Here is an 18831-nt window from a genome sequence, read left to right as displayed (position 1 = left end):
TATTTATGTTGGAAATTAATTGTAAAACTTCCAAGTGACAGGAAAATTATAACAATTCATATATTTATAAACAAAATACGAACTTTTGTAGTGACTACTGTATGGCTGTTTGTTTTGTTGTTGCAACTCCTGCCACGTGGTTGAATACGATGGCCTATATCTTATCAACACGGGGTGTGTGCTTGTGCGACACATTATCATAAGCCATGATTTATTTATAGAGGCAGCCAGGTGGCACACACCCATACTGCGAAACGCACACCAATACACCAATGGATTGCCTTTGTCCTCGCTCAAGTTCGGAAAGAGCTGTCAATTGATTTACTTGACCCACATGGGCAAAAGCTCAACTCGAAGCGACGGGGCCACACCCACCCAACCCAACCAGCCCATCGACCCACCGCCTTTTCACTAATGCGATCAATATTTGGCAGATAAAAAAGCGGGCCAAGCAAAGTTGGTGGCTCACAGGGAAGAAAAAAAGGGGGTTTAAAGCTCGCGCTTAAAGGCCAATTGTTGCTGCTGCGGATGCGAGGGTAAAAGCCGGCACAGCCTCAGGTGTTGGTCAATTAGAAGAAAATTCATTTTCGCCGATTTGCCGGCTAACGAGAATTTATGTTAATTTATTTCGAAAAACTTTTTAAATAACCCACAAACGGTGGATTGAGACCGCCGCCAAGTGGCGACTTGCCACCAAATACAGCACTCAGGATCTGTATCGCTCGTCTTTGGCTTTAATCTAGCTAATCTATGCAAATGAAATGCGCACACCTGTCGGCCAAGAAAGGTGTGAGGGGGGAGGGGGGCAGAAACCGAAGGGAAAGGGAACCTTTGCCAGCTGTCTGCTGTGGCTTTGTCGGTCGCTTTGAGCTTGTTTTTTGGCAACAATTTGCCCAAAACTTGCCACGCCGCAAACGCTTAATTGCAGCTCGAGGGCTGTGGGTAAGTGTATAATAAGGAGCTCAGCCGGAGGAAGGGAAAAATCATGTGGACTGGTGCCACAAAATGAAGCTGTTGCTAATGATATTCATGAGTTTGTCTCTGCTTTAGCCATTTCCATTGCAAATGGAGGCAAATTTGGAGGGACCTTTGAATTCATTTCAAGGAAAGAAATTTAGTTTGATTTATAGAGTATGCATAAATGTATTCAATTTTATAGTATTCGTATTTCATGCCTGATACATTTGGTCAAAAGGGCTAAGCTAATAGCTGTCAGACCCTGCGACTAGGACCTTCCATCTATCCATTTCCCATTTCCATATCCCGCACTAAGCAAACATTATCGCGCTCGGCGAAATCCCTTCCATCTTCCACTCGACGCGTTGCGTGTCGCAAAGTGTAAGATAAATGGAGGCTGTAAAAGTGGAGCACTTCGCTCGGCAGCTCTGCAGGATTGGGATAGGGATCGGGATCGGGGTAAAAGGAAGGGCAGCCACTTTATCATAAACTCAACAGGTTCCTCCTGTTCCTCCGCCGTTTTGTGCGTGTGTATGTGTGTCGTCTTGCCATAAAAGTTGCTGCGCTGATTGAATAAAAATTTCATTAAACGCACATTTTGTAGCAGCTGGAAGGCGTTTACCCTCCAATCCATCTGAAAATCCTTTGCAGGAGGCACTCCTGCAAAGTTGGGCCGTAGGCAGCTTTCTGTCTGTGTGTCGTTTATTTTAATTGCCGGCATTAGACGCTCGTTGATAGGCCATAAAAAAGCAGTTGGCTCGACGGCAGCCGTCAAAGGCAAAATGAAAGATTTATCTCTGGAGAATTATTTGCAAGCCGATAGATACTCTCTTTGAGGTTTGCTGCCCAGAAACCTCATGAATGATTGTGTACATATAACGAAACAGGTATCAGATGGGTTTTCCTTTGCGCTTCCTTTGTTTTAAGCGCCTCGTCGGCTTCATTTCCGGAAAAGCGGGAAAAGCGGGAGCAGAAGGAATCCAAGTGGCGTTGGAAAAATTCAAGGAGTTGGGCAAAGCGTAGTCATTGTCATTCCGCTTTTGCGGTTGCTTATTCGGTTGTTAAATCGTTTTTATGACGTATTCTCCGCCGCCAAAAATTTACGCTCTGCGGTTAACTTTCCCCTTGGCATTTCCCGCCCTCATTTACCATTTTCCCGTTTCGCCACACTCCGTGTGAATCTCGGGCATTACTCAACCTTCTGCGTAAAGCTTTCGAGTGTTTGGGTAATTTCACAGATTTATGCAACTTTTCGGCGGGCAAAAAAAGCGTGGAAAGGGAAGGAAAGAGTGATGGGTATGGCTGCCAATTAGCTGGCGAAAGAAGTTTAAAGTTATAGTTATTCTAAAATTCAGTGCTGAATTCTGGTTTATTGTTATTAACTCTTTGGTACGCATATGTCGATATAGTTATTGGACAGGGTTTTTTTTATGCTAAGAGAATGACTTTGAATATTTCTAATACGAATATTGCTTACCATTAATAAATCCTTTAATTCTTTCAGATGTTTAATCTAATAGATTTAAATTTTGACAGTTTTTTGTGTTAATTTACACTTAGATGTAGAATAGCGCCATCTAGTTGTTAAATTTGAATTTGTTCTGTTCATAACAGTGCAGCCTCATTCTGTTATCAGCAGAGGTCTAAAAAAGGGGAAACCCATCATAGCGAAGACACAAGCATTGCTGTGACTAAAGCGAGGACTCGCACCAACAAATTTAAATACAAATTTTCGCGCCTTCTGATATAAAAAACGGCAGGATAATTTGCCTGGCAGATCCTCCCACACTTGTCGAAAATCATCTTATGTTGTAAAATTAAGACAAAATATCATGTCTAGACCAATTGTTTTCGCCATAATATTTGCACCATGACAACACAAATACTTGGAAAATCAGGTAAACTCACTCAAACAGCGTCGAGACGGCTACGGCGATAACGACACACTGAGAAAAATTGGTAATTGCCTGATAAGCGCAGTTATCGGAATTATTTTATAATTATAGTATATGCGTTTTTTGTATAGTCATTTATCTTAAATTGATTTCAGATTATTCTGATTTCATTGTCTTAAGATTTATTATTATAGATTACTTCAAATTTATTCCACAATTTTCTTTCATGTGCAGGTGAACACAGGTAAACCGCTCTCTTCGATTCTCTCCCGCTTTGTAGAGTTTCTTGCTCGCCAGGTGGGCGCTCTCTCCCTCTTTTTCTGCGCGTCACAGGTAAAATTCAAACGGTGCTTCGTAACGTATTTCGTTCCGATCGCCAACGCCGCAACAAGTGCGCAGGTGCGAGCGGGACGTCAGATGGAGCGACCAGAAAGAGACGGCTAGCTGGCGTGGTGGTAGACTGGTAGTTTATTGCGCTGAGCGTGGCCCAAACGCGAGGCGATCAGTTGCTCAACGCGCTTACCTGTCGATAGACGTGTTTTCCCCGAAAAAGGAAAAGCCGCGTGCTCCGTCTCGCTCGCTCGCTCATTCTGCGCGTGTGTGTGTTATTGTGAGTGTCTGCTCTTTACGAGCATGTAAGTGAGTGTGAGTGTGTATATTCAATTAATTACAAAGTCAGGGAAGAAGCAGCTATGTGAATTGAATGAAAGAAAGCCAGTTAAAAAGTATGCAAAAAAGTTGCCTGATATAAAAGGCAGGGTGAAGAAAGAGCAAGAAGAAGCACCAGCTGCAGAAGCGGCAGTGTAAATGGTGATTAATTCACTTTAAGGTGCAATTAAACAGCAGCGAAATAAGCAACAACAAAGCAGCAGCAACAACAGCAGAAGAAGCAGCAACAAAAGCAGCGCAAGGTGCAGACAAGGTGAGGTGAACTTGAAGTTTTCTTTTCTTTTGACTTCAACCCCCCTCTCTTCGTGGAAAAAAAGAAAAATTATTCAACAGCAAAAATGTTTAATGAGCATGGTAACTGTGTGTGTACGTGTGTATGTATGGACGGGCGCACAAGTGTGTGTGTGTGTGTGGCATTTCAAAATTGCACTTGAAAACGGCTAGGTGGAAAGAGAAAGACCAGATAATGACAATGAAGAAGAGGGAACTGAAAAATCAGTACAAAACGGTATAAACGTGATTCTTTTTTCCAGCCAACAACATTGGCTGGTGGGAATTTTCCCGAAAGGGGGAGGAGTTGGCCTCCAATTTCATTCGATCTAACGATGCTGCAACTGTACACGCTCTGTTTTCCTCTGATCCATTGGCGACATTTTTTCCTCTTTTGAAACTACAAAAATAAAACCGAGAACCGAACGAACAACACAAATAACAAAAAAAAAACGCAAATCTGGCGCAATTGGCAAACCAGAAAAACAAGCAAGTCGAGCGCTTAGATTGCCGGCCTCAAGTTACGACGATATTCCAAGCCAGCAGCGCTTGGCTTTCGATCGCCAGCGTCGTCGTCGTCGTCATCGCCATCGTCATCACGATCATGATCATGTTGCGGCTATTATTATGCTCTTTTCACTGAATGAGCCACATTCCGGTTTAGTTTAGCATTTTTCAGACCAGGCAAGCCAATCCGCACAATCCGCCAGTCCGTCCACAAAAGCATCCCCCAAAAAACCCACACAAATGTGCACAGCGATTCGAAGCCAGGCCCATTCTCACATTCTCGGGCCCCAAGTCCATTTCCAATTGAAAAGCCAAGTCAACAGGGTTCCCCTTCACCTCGCCTCTTTCGATCGCTTTTAAACGTGTTCCCCACGACTAAAAACACGCAGCGAAAAAGCAAAGTCTTTCGCATTCATAAGATCTATCTTTCTATCTACTAACTGTATTTAGCTTTCTTATAGATGAAGAACTAAGTATCATTTACCTCTGAGTAAGATTATAAAGCTATTCTATGTATCTGTTGCAAAAGAATTAAGCAAAGATGGTGATATAAAAACTCCATAATGGTATTTGAAGAACTTCATTGGATTAATCTTAACTTCGTGGCATTTCAGCTTGTAACTATTACAGGCTTGATTCTTTATGAAGAACTTTTTTTATATCTAACATATCTGTTAGCATTTTATGTTTTTGCTAACAGAATTTAATGATTACATTTGTACTTCCCACATTTTTCTCTGTGCAGCAACAACAAAACGTTGTAAAAAGGCAACAAAGCCAGTTTTTTTTAGTTTCAAGCCCTGTTTTTGTGGTTGTTGTAGCTGCTGCATTCCAGCGATCGCTGTTGGGTTGCTTTTTGTTGCCTTGGAAACCAGGAATGCCAGCCTCTATTCCCGTCTCTCTCTCGCTCTGGCTGCTGCCCTCTCTGTCGCACGTTCTATCTGGTAGTTTGGGTTTTTAGAAATTCCAACGCAACGAAAACGAAAAGTGTGAAAAGTGAAGCGAGGCTGGGGCAATCGTCGAACTTCGAGGCCCCAAACTTCTGCTATCTCTGTCTCCTTTCCCTTGGCTGCCCGTCTCTTTCTCCCCAGCGATTCGCTGTTCCTTTCTCTCGCTCTTCTCCTGCGACATATGCCTTTCTCTCTCGCGCTTAGCACCCCCGAAAAATAAAGAGTTTGAGTTTTGGTGAACCTGCACGTTTTTTACGTGTAATGTGAGGTCAGTAACACTTTTGTTTCAAACATTTATCACGCTCCGTTTTGGCCGAGTGCGTGCAGTAACGCTTGTGACGTCGAAAACGTTGCCAACCGTTTAATGAACTCGGCTTGATTGACAAGCCATTTACAATATTTTTTTTTTTGGGTAGATAAACTGATTATTTAGTCTGATACTTTTTGAGTGACTAATTTTGAGGTCAACGTTTTAGTCAATGGATTTAAAGACAGCCACCATGTTTGGCTGCACATGTTCTACACTTTTCGCTGTGACCTTTTAAGTTGAGTAACATGGGTTTTGAAACCAAAAAATTCAAAGCAATTCTCTCGACCATTTTTACGCTGGCCACTTACAAACACTGCTGCATATGAAGCACTTGGTTCCTGGCAACTACGAGTGAAATCCAATTTTAGCCAGGCGTGGCAGGTACGCCCACATGTTGAGTTTTGAAACCGGCTGCCTGATGTTGACAAACCTATTTTCTAATTTGTTTTGCATTTCACCGAGGCAGCAACGATAGAGAGAGGGAGAGTGGGTGGGTGGTAGTGTTGGCAGGGGAATACAAACGTGTTTTTTTCACGTCCAAACGAAGCGTGCGAGATTTTATTTAACGCTTCTGGCTCTCGAGTGGGGGCTTTTCAGGTTTTTCGTGGGGGTGCTCTGCTCAAAGCCAGCTGCGTGTTTACAGATATTTTTGCGACGCTTTTGGCCGGCCCGAAATGAAATAGGCCTGGCCCACAACTAGTTGCTCCGCAGCTCAAACGCACACGTGCAGACAGCCGCGCCCAAAGCCGTACCCCTACCACCCCTTCCCCAAAGCCTCATCCCCCCTTTTTACCACATAACACTCCACCTATGTTTGCCATTGTCCACGCGCGCTTTTTGAAATAAAAAAACAAACAAAAATGAGAGAGAACAAAATTTGCGTTTGTTTGTTTGCCTTAGTTTTTTGTTCGGGTGAGCTACCAACTTTCGTCAAGCGGGCTAAAAGGGGCAGGGGGCAGGGGGTAACAGGATTCACAGATGGCGAGCTAGGTCATGCATACATCTGTAAGTACAATCATTACGCGGGTCCCTTTCAAATCTACAGTCCAACTTGCCACTGCTATCCAAATTATGAACGATAAGGTCCCACAAAAAAGGACTCCCTGTAATGATAATCCAATCTGACAGACAAATTGAAAAGTAAAATATATGCTTTTGCCATTTCTATAGAACCCTAAGCTTTTCGGAACCTTTTAATTTATTTTGCCATCAAAAAAAGTTAGAAACTTCCAGACCTGTGACATTATCTTAAGTTTTTAAAGGCCATTTCCAGTCAATTTGATTCCATTGCCAGCAGAAACCACCTTAGGGTAGCTTGACTATATGGCTGGGATGCCTTTCGTGGCACTTCCTTTGGTGGGGGAAACCCCCACCACCCCTTTGCCGCTTTTGTCATGCAGGCAACCCACTTATGTGTGTCACTGTGTGCGTGTTGGGGCAACCGTTTGGTTTTTATGTCTTTTGTAAAATTTTATTTAATTTTTGATTCTTTTTTTTTCTCGTGGAAAGTTTAATATTTGTTTTTCATGCTTGCGATTTGCATAATTTGCGCAAAAACACACACAAAGTCGAACTCACACACACACAAACACAGTCATGACCTCCATTTGTGACTAGCAATACCTGCAGGGTCTGCTGCCGAAAGGGACGGGTATAGGGCGCAAGAAAGAGACGGAGCGAAGACACCAAAACGGGAGGATAAGCAAGGATGTCTCCGCTCTGCTCACATGCGATATATTTTATGAATGCAAATCCCTGTTCATTCGGATTTGGTTTACTTACTTGCGGGCGGTTTCCGCTTCCCTTTCTCCCTGCGCCTTTACTTTCTCTTTCACTTTTGCCCCCCTCCCCTATATGCCACACACACATACATATGCGTTCATGCTGCATTTTCATGTACACATGTGGGCGAATCACTTTTTTCATTCGCCGTAGTTTGGTTTTTTATTCATTCATATCGCATTTTCATTCATGCGAATTCGGTGCAAAAAATTTACGAAATGAAGCGAGAGGATTCCCACAAAAATACCCAGCATTATTTTCTTTTTAATTTTATATTTCTTACTTCAAGCGTAAATAAATTTTTATCTATGTAAAAAGTTTGATGAAACTATCAATTTTCGATATGCTAAATATTTAAACATTTTGCACTTTATTGAGCAAAAATATTTGAAATGCGTGGCAACTCCAGCTCAAACCCTCACTTGCCCTATCTTTGAGGTTGAATAAAACGGAAACTGAACACACTGAACTGAACTGAATATTTATTATTATTATGTTTTTGGCTTGCATGTGCTACCTGGCCCCGCCCGCCCACAGCTTACGGTCCACCCCGCCAGTGGGGTGGACCTTATTCCGTGAAAATCGCTGGTTCGCGGTGCGCTTTTTTTGTTCGCCGCCTTTCTTTATTTATTTTTATTGTGTGGCGCGGCTTAAATGCGCTTTGCAGATATTTTATGCCTGCCAACTGCCTTCGGAGGAGGTGGAAATATCCACATCCCCTCTTCAGGGGAAGGGGGTGCTGATGCTGGGGGGGTAAATATGTTTATTTGACACACATCGCAGTCAGCCAGCTTCGCTCCACATGCAAATCTTTCCCTTTGCCGGCTTCCCTTATTGTTTGCATATAGAATCAAAGTTTTTTGTGTCTGAATTATCCAGCGATACACACACACACACACAAGCTTTCTGGCACGCCCCCTTTTGTATTTGGAGGCGGGGAGGCTCCTGATGGGAAATTCTCTTTTAACCTGACAAAGCAATTTTAGTTATTTTGCCGCAATTGAGTTTTGTGCGATGCGGTTCGTTTTACGCTTTTTTATTATTTTAGGTATTTTGGTTTGACCTTTTTATTTGTTTCATTCGTTTGCTGGCTGGATAATAAAATAAATAAATACTAGTTTGCATTCAAATGCAATTTAGTGGTGGTTTTGACGCATTTAAATCTATGGCACACACAGTTCGCGATTAATTCCATTCAAATACCTTTCGCAAAGGAAAACATTCCGCAAATTAATTGGCACGTAATGCGGCAATAAAATTCGCCGCTTGCCGCTGATAGATTGTTCACTTCGCTTCGTTTATTATCGCATTATTAATTTGCTTGCCCATTGGGGCGTGATTTACTTCAATGTCCGTTTAAATATCATTACAACGTAATTGTAATTTAAAATTAAAATGAAAATAGCCCCTGCAGGCTGGAAAAGCCGGCAAAGGCAGCGGCAACGGGGCGGATACTTAGTCCCCCGACAGGCTGCGTTCACTGATGTTCACATGTGATAGATACGTCGTCTGCAATCCATACTTTTCGGACCGCAGCTTCGGCCATCTCGACCCAGCCTAATCTGTGCGTGTGCAGAGTGATGATATGCAGGCGCAATCCTCTCCTGAAAATTGCCTCCGAAATCCTTCACGCTTCATCAATTCGCATTATTGTTGCCATTGTTGTGTGAGTGTGTGTGTGGGGCGTGTTTGTCTGTCTCTGTCAGTGTGTGTGTGTGTGTGTGTGTCGGTGCTTTTCCACATTGAATTGCTAATAAATACAGCTGCCGGCGAAAGAATAGTGATGGAGCTTATGAACATGGAAAATCGATTTCCCAGAAATAATTTTTTTCAATTACATACACCATTTCGGGATGAAATATTACTCACTTGACCTCGAATTCATACATATTCAACGATAATTTAATAAACTTTTAAAGGCTGGAAAATCATTTCTAGAGTAGAATATGTAGTATTAAATGTTACCAATTTCGTTGCGGGTTTATGGCTTGTAATATTATAGTTATGGTATGACTTTCGATTTAACCGCAACTGTGAGAGTTTCCATGTGGGTAAGTGGCAACAGAAGCCGGGCCATGACGCACATGGCGGAATGGGACCGCAACTCTACCGCTCCGCCTCCTGATCCCCACCAGATGCACACCCAATCCCCAGGCCACCTACCCTCACCTCCCATGCCATCGTACTTAAGCGAATTGCGTATTTATGTGTGTAATCGCAACTCATCATTTGGGGCGGCAGCTTGTGGTGGGCGGGACTCTACACACACACACACACACAGGCACACACATGCGACACAACGGGGCTTTCGTTATGGACTGATGGATTTCGTCTGTTACCTTTTCGCATTACGAAAATGTCGCTCGGTTTCTGCTTGTTTGACTCTTGTCTGCCGCCCCGATCTCCACTTGCCACTTGCCACTTGCGCCACGCCCCGGAAAATGCCCCTTTTCCACTTTTTTGGCATGTCAGAAGTTGGCTGCGATTTATTCGGCAGCCATTTACATATTTTATTGTCAGCTAATGTCGACGGTAGTGTATGTAGGTAGGTGCGAGGGACAAATGTGCGGCATGGTTGTCTATTTCTAGTGTGCCATCTACACAGGCACATTTCGGGATAATTTACTATCGGATTAGAAGTGGAAGTCTCGTTATTCGAGAGCAATTTACTGCCTAATGATTTGGGTGGAGTCTGTGAAATGTACGTTCAAAAGTTATCAGCAAAAAAGTTGCATTAATATGTTAAAACGTGTATTATTCTCCACAAAATGCCCATTAATAATGAACCTAAACAATTAAGTCACCATTATGCCATTATATTGCAATTAAATTGCCATTGTAATAGTTTTCATCGCTTCACGAAACTTTCCAGAAATTAAATTTGAATTTTATTTGTATGCCCCAACCAAAGCAAATTAGCTGGGCAATTAAATAACACAAAAATGTTTGCATGTTGACGACTATTGTTGTTCCGTAAAAAGTTGCTTTTTTCAACTATTTTATGTTCTTTATTTCACAAAAGTTGCGGGTCAAACAAATTTCATTTCTGCATAATTATTTGAAGACTATTTTGGGCTGTCATCATCATGCCATCATCCCTTTTCAATGCCCCAAATCCCCCCTTCAAAAGTACATAAAAACTTTGCTCAACACAACATTTTTCTGCTTTGTTTTTGTTTAATTAAATTGAAAATGTTTTCCGCTGAATTTGCTGGCCAAGCAAAAATGCCTAGCACCGAAAGTCTGTAGTTTTCGTCTGGACTCTGGGCTTCTTTTTAATAAACCAAATCGATGTCTGAGCTCGGGTAATTGAACAAATTGCCACAAATTGTGAGGGGGGTGGGGGTTCTGGAATTTCGGCAGCGAAAATGATTTTCTAAAAGGAAAATGCTTTTGAATGCGAGGCGCGTTGAAACAGAAAAGCGCTGTGAACCGAGTTCTTTCCGGTCGTCAGCCACTTACTGCTGATGACCTTCGCGGCAAGCGAAGCGTTGCGTATACGCCGTGATGGACGTGGCGTATGCTCATTCAATCATCCGCCGATTCATTGACAAAGCTGTCAATGGCTATTGATTTATGATCCCCATTCGAGCTGCTTCCTCTCCTGCTCATTGGCCACAGACTGCCATAATTTGTGGTCCCTTTGACCAGGCTTGAGTGCTGTCTTAATGACATCGCTGCGAAGTGCTTAGCACAAATGGTTGCCACATTGAGGTGCCCTGCTAATTACCTTTCCCAATGTCAAGTTCTGCCACTTTGTTGCCTTAGCCGCACGCTTAACACGCAAATAATTGAGATATTCCCCGGATTTCTGCCTCTCCGAATGAATATGTACAATCCAATTCTTGTTTGGCCAAGCGTAAGTCTCTTTGTGGCCAATATAAAGCCGCTTAAAGTACGGATATCAGTGCCAGATACAAATGCAGCTATGGATACAGATGCAGTAGCAGACGAAGATACAGATACATGAAAATAGGCATTATCGAACAAAACGTGCTGACGTGCTGCTGCCACATAAACTGATTATATGGCCTGCACTATAGATAATTAGTTGGCAAAGTCTCTAATGTCGCAATTATACCGTTTTAGCTGGTTAAGTAATTATGTCGGGCCAAGCCGAAGTTGCAAATTCTTGACAATTTCACTAATTAGCTGCTGCATTCAATTAATATTCGTCGAGTGCTGTTCAACAGATCCAAAGAGGTTCTACTTCAATCACTATAGCTACTTTCTGTTTAAATCAAGAAGATCCTAACTAGAAACTTGGTGATTAGTTTACTTAATTTTCTTTAGTTGAGATATGATCTTATTACTTTCTGTATAATGTTGTGAAATATTTTGTAAAATCAACTTGAATGTAAAATGCAATGTGTTTATTTTATCCGCACTGAATGATTTAATGGACGCGGCTCATCGAAATGGCCGCAATGATTTTAATTAGTTTGCAGCTTGCAGGTGTTATTTTCGCGCTTTTGCTGTACATTTGCCAAATTCGCACACATGTGCACTTGTTTACTGTGTGTGTGTGTGTGTGTGTGTGTGTGTGTGATGGAGCATTTGCCCCTGTGGCGCCTGGCAAATGTGCAACTGCCACAGGAGAACAACAACTAGAACATGCAATCTAACGCTTTCCACTTTCCACTTGCCACTTTCCAAATTTCACATTTCCCCAACATTGCCAATTCAATTTGCCCCACTTATGGCCGAAAGATTAATTCTCATTAAAATTGCATTGTCCAGTTTGGCCCTAATTTATGTAAAACCCCCGATGAGCGGAAGTGGAACTTGATATGATACCACAGAGACCAGAAACCAACTAAATGAAAAGGTCGCAAATGAATTCGAAACCCGAATTCACAAAATCCAACAAACCAAATGAAACTCTCGACCCGCAAACTAAACAACAACATGGCCTTGTCCAAATTCTGAATGGTTTCACGCTTTTTCAATCAGGATGCGCAATTGTTTATTGTTTAGTGCCGCCAATTCCCACAGCATTGGCGAATAATTAAAACATTTGTAATTTACACATTTATTAAAATTGCTCGGCCGTTGATATTTCAGTCAGCGTTTTGAATGCGTTTGCGATCGCTCCTGTTGTTTTAGGGTAAATATTCACCCGGGATTTGTATTCAAATGTGTGTTTACTTTTACTCCAAATGTATTCACTGTCAAATTGATAATTGCATTAAATGCTGTGGGGTATTGATCCAATTAAAAGCGGTTTGTGTTTCCAAATAATACGCTCGCTGCTGACTGACTTTATTTAAGAAAGTCATTTACGAAGCTAATATAGATTATTTTTGCATTTATTTATAAAATGCCTTGGGATTTTAGTTGCTTTTGATTCATAAATGTGCTCAAATGTATAAATAATGTTGTCTAAAAACACTTAACAATTTATTATTAAATTATCGATAGATACTTCAATGCAAGAATTATTATTTTCTATCTTTGTATGAATCTTTTTGATGAATATTTTATACGCCTTTCTTTGCTGAGTTCTTAAGCCTATTTATTTGATCGACTTCCTCGCAAATTGGTCTTGAATTCTTTAGGAAATTTGTTGTTTAAAGCCAATTTGCTATGCTTCGTTTTTGCTGGTCTATATGCAAAATATATATGAATGCAGTTGTATATATTTCCATATAGCAGGTGCATGCATCGCCCTCACAATTTCATTCGGCTGGCGATGTGAGAATTTGGATTTTTGTGCATTTGACACGTTTTGTTTGTGGTGCTGGAAAAGGTGTGCGAGCGTATGCAAAAAACTTTCAGCTATCGAATTCTGAAGGGGGGAGGGGATTGGAACCCAGAAGCGTTTGGAGCTGTCATCAAACATGCAAACTGCATTCGAGCGAATTGGCAAGTGACTGAAGTATTTGCCACTTGCACTCAATCGAAGCTGCGGGGGGGAGGGAAAATCAATCAAATGCCTTTAACGCAAACGGAGAACTTTGTCTAAGCGAGATTAACTTTGGCGCCCCTCCCCCCCTCGCAAAGTATCAACCGAAAAAGTTTACAAATAACCCAGCAGATACTCGCACTCGAGGGGGCAACAAAATGCGGGCAATTTGCCTACAAATACCCAGGATATGCGATTTCAGAAACCTTCGATCTGGGGGGTATTCCCCCAGAGGATTCGATCAACAAACTGGAAAATGTTCTCTCCCCGTCGGCAATGGAGTGTTTCCCAAGTTTATTGTTCGAGGGGTAAAATGTGTGGCAACTCGAATCGAACTGGCTCGATTCAACGTACATCGTACATCGTGCAGCGTACATCCGTCCATAAACGCTCCCACTTTAAGCCATGCAGAAAAGTTTTCGCTCACACAAAAAGTGAAAAGTGAAAAGCGAGCGAGTGGCTGAGGAAAAAAGTAAAATTGCTGACAGGAAACTTCCAATCAGAAATGAATTACTTTGAAGTGAGCTGCCAAAAGGGGGGTGGGGGTGGTTGGTAGTTACCGCAGTGTCAAGTTTAAGAAGCCATGAAATAACATTAATTTGTTGCAAATTCGCTTGCCAAGTTTTTTAAGTTGAATTAATTTGATTAGCTTATCGCCCGTTCAAAGTTGAAACTCCATCAGCATTTCAAACAGGATTTTGCGATTTCTAGCTAGAGATGTGCGCGTGACAAAATTAGTCGTGCCACAAATTGCTTAAATAACCTTACTAAATTGAGTCACGATTGGGTAATTTGTTTGCTTAACTACGAATATTTAAATGGGTTCACATAAGTTTTTGTTTTAAAATCGAACCACCTCTAGTTCGTCAGTGGATTGTGGGTACTGGATATTTTGCGGCTGGCAATTCACTTTTCACATTGGCCCAAAAACAGGAGCCGACGACAATTCAAATTTTATTAGATTACATGAAATTTATGTGGCAATCAACTTACAAAACAGAAGCACCGAAAAAATTCTATTCCGAACCATGGCGAGTGGTTGGAAAATGCAAATGACTGCGAGTTCTTCCCGCTGTGTATATCATGATTTTAATAAGAATGAACGTTTTCCCCATTGAGCTCGTGCCCTTCGCTTTTTACTCCATTGTTGAACTAAATAAGTCGCATAAAAAGAGTGAATTTTCTTTGGCTGAGAGTTGGGTGCGTTGAAAGGACGAACCCAATGCCAGGTTTCATCTTGGTTCTCCCTATCTGAATCACTGCCTTCATACGTGTGTATATGTTGCATGATGAAAAGGCAAATTATTATACTCGTTACTCGTTACTTGTAGTGGTAAAGGGTATGCTAGATTCGTTGAAAGGCAACAGGTAAAAGGGGATCTGGTGTCCAGACTGTGGAGTTCAATAGGACACATTCTTGGCATTTCTATCTAAAAAATTAAGTGTCTCGGTCTAATGGGTATCTGATAGTGGAGAACATCGGCAATAGTGATCTCTTTCTCTTGTTTTTTTTAATATTTCTACGACAAAATGCTTGAACTTGATAGGACTGCCTTTTGTATACAAATACGTAATTCTAGAAGTGAGGCAGTCTCTGTAATTTTAGATTTTCCACTTCCTCTTAAAAACACATGTTTATCGTTTCGAATCATATAAATGTTTATTTCGAATTTGAAGCGTGTAAACTAAGAAGTATTCTAGAATTTTATGCAACGTTTAGAAATAAGTAATTTGATAATAAGTAATTTTAAAGTTGAAGGTGCATACGGTGTTGCTTTATAATGTTTGTTTTAATTTTAAATAATGTGAATTTAAATTTTGTGCTTATCTGGTTCTGCTTAAATATGTTTGCCAAAGTCACACATACGCATGCAAGTTGTGGCGCCCTCTTGGGGCAGACATTTGTATATTGACGCACCTGAAAACGGGGCCACCCCAACACCCCCCGCCCCCCTTTGTACATCTGATATTTAATGATTATTTGTTTGTCTGTTTGCTGATTCTGACTTCTCTTTTGTTTGCTTTCTCTCGCCGGCAGATTGGATGAATCTCTAACGTCATGGTATGAAGGAGCCGACGAACACTTTGGATGAAATTGTAAGTGCTACGGCTAATCAGTGTCTAAAGCCAAACAGTTCAGCTCCCTGTCACATAACCGGGGCGGAACCGCAGCACGAACATAAAAATCCACTGGGGCCGGAAAACTCGGGAAAATGTATGCGAAAAGTCAAGACAATGCAACTGACACATAATGAAAGTGAAGTGCGGGGCAACTTAAAGCCAGCGAGTTTTCCAGTTGGTGGAAGTTCGCAGTTCAGTACAGGGAAAACTGCAATCAAAATAAATAGATTAATTTATGTAATAGCCTCAAGGAAAACGAAAATTAGTTCAATAAAATGGTTTTAACCTTTCAAGTTGGTATGTTAGCTTAAGTATGATCCAATTAAATAGAATCGTTTGTATTAACTTATGGGAATATGTCATAATTTCTTTCTCTGTAACGACAATTGCACGCAGTTGGCGGTTGGAAAACGGAGAAAAGTTGAAAATGCAAAGCAATCTAAATAAAATGTCAGTCCCGCAAGTGCCGGCAGGTGGCGCCACCAGCGGGGGCGTGCGATGGAGAGACAAACGGAAAGGGACAGCATGTGAGCGACAACATTAGAGCAACAACAAACAATAGATATGTATGTGTGTGTGTATAGTTCGCCCCGGACTTCAAAGTATTACCCAATGTGAAGTTTGGTTTGGCCCAAATGGGTGGTGAAAAGGGGTGGGGGCAACATCGCCGTGTCAAGCGGTAATTGTTATGTAAATGAGTTTTACAATTTTTGCCAGCCAAAAAAGGTCACCAGATGAAGGGAGACACTGCGGCTTAGGCCTGGTCGGTCGGTCGACAAATTTCAGCCAAGTCAGTCAGCAGTTTTCAGCCGGCCGATGAGGACAAACAAAAGTTTTGTTTAGCTTTTGTTTCTGCTGCTGCTGCTGCTGCTTTCGCTTTCGCCACCCGTTGCATACACACCGTAGAACCGAACTACCCCACCTTTGTATGAGCCAGACCTTTGTGTGGAAAGCCAAGCTCTTTATAAAATTGCAAATCAGTTTTTAAGTCAACGACAACTTGTTGTTGTTGTTGGTCTTCAGCTGAAAGTGCTTGGCTTGTCTGCTTCTCAAACATTTTCAACAGTTTTTTGTTGGCTGCTGCAAACATACGAATGACTATGACTGAATTTTTCGAGGAATTATGGTCGAGCAGATACGTACGGAAAGTTAATAGCCGTTTAGCAAAGTTAAGGAGAAAGGAATTTCAATTTTGTCCTTTTTCTTTGCCAAGTGCACAGAGAAAAATGGGGGTACGTTTCTTCATAGTTCTCTGTTTTCTAAGTTACTGATTTTGTAGTAACTCTATTTTTTTACTAATGGCAAGCAATGTAATCTCTTCTTTCTTTCATTTTCAATTTTTCTATTTTCTTGTTTGAAACTTGTCCTACTTTTTCGAGTGCAAACTCTTGCCAAAGAGTTCTGACCTTTAGGGTTTGCGTACTTGAGCATCAAATAGTCTTCGCTGCGCGGAGTTCCAATTTTGCCGAGGAATTTTGATCAAGCAAATATGCATCATGATGGGCGCCAGTGCTCAATTAGCAATTGATTAAATTATTTATTTAGAAAGCGGGGCCCACTTGAAGGTCATAACTAATATTGGAATTTCCCAGGGCGACGCAAGCCCACCCACAACCGACCGACTGTCCTCTATTTCAGCCATATTTGTGTTAGCCCATTTCCTTAAGTGCAACGTCAGCTTGGCATTTCGCAACTTTTGTTGCTGCTTCCTGGAGGGAAATATAAATGCCAGGCCATGGCAAAAGACAAACAACGAGGCACACACACACACACCCTGTAGCTAGACACACACACACATACGAGGGAGAGTCACGCTCACACACACACTGACACTCCACTCACACAGCGATGGGCTCACGCACACATGTGGTGAGCATGCAGATGTGACAGAGTGGGACTTGAATTTTTAATGCAAGGCAACAACCATTCTCAGCGGCATATTTACATTCCGGCTCAATGTCAATTGTGTTTATAAATTAATTTGCAAAAAGACAAATGTACACATGGCATTGGAACACACAGGCAATGGCGAACGGGCTGTTTGGCAGTTCGGCTGTTGCCAAACAAGCACGCCCTTTGTTTAGAGGCCATTACGAGTACGAGCTGGGTTCCCTGGGCCTCTGTTTGACTGCCAGTGTCAGCTCATGTGGAGCACCTCCGGCTGCTGCTGCTGCTCCTGCTCCGGCTTTCGAATCTCCACAGGTTACTGGCTTCTGTTGCTGACCCCCCGACGCATTGTTGTCGCTCCTACTCCCTCCTTCCTCTCATCCGTCTTTCTTGCTCTGCAGGATGCCTTGTTAGGGGATCCATTGCCATACCTTCGGTCTATGGGCCATGCCCATTTCCGCACCCCTGGCCAAACCGAACCGTGAACCCAACGAATCCCACCAGTCGTACCTCAGCTGGCGTGACAGGTTGTTGTCGTCGTTAGATGTTAGACGCATGCTTTTGTTTCTTTTCGGTGTCATTTTACCCCGGGAATGGGTCACCATACTGAAAGAAATTCTACTGTCGTTCATAAATGCATTAAGACCTCAAATTCTATGAAAATACTGCAACTTATAAGCAGAAAGCAACATTCCACACGTAACTGAGTTACATTCCAACCAAATCACTCATACGACACGTATGCCAGTTACTACTTAAAGACTTGCTAGTCGTATTAAACAAGTATGAATAACTGTATAGGTTTAAACTTATTATTATGAACTACTTGAGGTATATTTTAAGCTTTCGAATGGCGTTTTTAGTCGTAGCTGCAGTGCATATTCCACGTTTCAACAGCTGTTTAAACAAAGTTTTTGTTTTGAAAGTACACAATGGGATGTAGTTGGGGAGGGTATAGAGAAAATATGTTATGAATATTACCTTTAGCTTAATTTTCTCCGTGCACAAGCAGGTGCTGTGTGGGGATGAGCGGATGCCAGTTGTCGTAAATATTTGCGCACAAAAGTCGGCAATGATTTGATGCACACGCACACAGGCAGCTGGCTAAGCTGAAACTAGCTAAGCTAAAACAAGGCAGGCAGCTTAACCCGCCGATGGGTGGAGTGGGTGGCGGCTAATTTGCGCAACAGAATGACAGGCTAGGTCAGATACAGTGGGTTCTAGAATGCCGCCAGCATATCAAGGAGATAGGCCAAAGTCAAGGAAGTTATGCCACAAATCAAGGATTAACAGATGTTTCGATTTCCTATAGAATGACACTTCCATGTGTTCATATATATATGTAGCCATAATCATTTTGTTGTATTAAATGTGTTTGCGGACAATATCTGTTGCTTTAGAAGTTTTTATCTTGTATAAAATTGCTTAGCAAACAAGGTGATATTTAGATTCAGTAGTCTATGCTTAGATAATCTGCAGAATAGCATTAAAGCTCACAAAGAAACGCATTTTAATCGAATTTTTTGTTTCAAAAGACAGCAATTTATTGAATCTAATTCCCTTTGAATTCCCACATAT

The 18831-nt window shown here is 41.9% G+C and overlaps 1 protein-coding gene across 2 annotated transcripts in view; it reads left to right on the top strand.

Moving 5' to 3' along the window:
• Positions 1-3355: 3355 nt before the first annotated feature.
• Positions 3356-18831, top strand: part of LOC117138335 (apoptosis-stimulating of p53 protein 2) — a 32541-nt gene continuing 17065 nt past the window's right edge. Inside the window, exons 1-2 of one of the 2 annotated variants that reach the window (XM_033300373.1) lie at positions 3356-3774; positions 15284-15342. In XM_033300373.1, coding sequence (XP_033156264.1) covers positions 15310-15342 — 33 coding nt within the window. In that variant the 5' untranslated portion in view covers positions 3356-3774; positions 15284-15309. Of the gene's footprint in view, positions 3775-15283; positions 15343-18831 lie in introns of those variants that run through there. The other variant, XM_033300372.1, reaches the window with a different exon arrangement.

Source organism: Drosophila mauritiana, chromosome 2R (assembly GCF_004382145.1).
Source record: "Drosophila mauritiana strain mau12 chromosome 2R, ASM438214v1, whole genome shotgun sequence".
NCBI lineage: Eukaryota > Metazoa > Arthropoda > Insecta > Diptera > Drosophilidae > Drosophila > Drosophila mauritiana.
The sequence above is the reverse complement of the archived record's forward strand: the minus strand, read 5'-3'. Positions and strand labels throughout refer to the sequence as shown.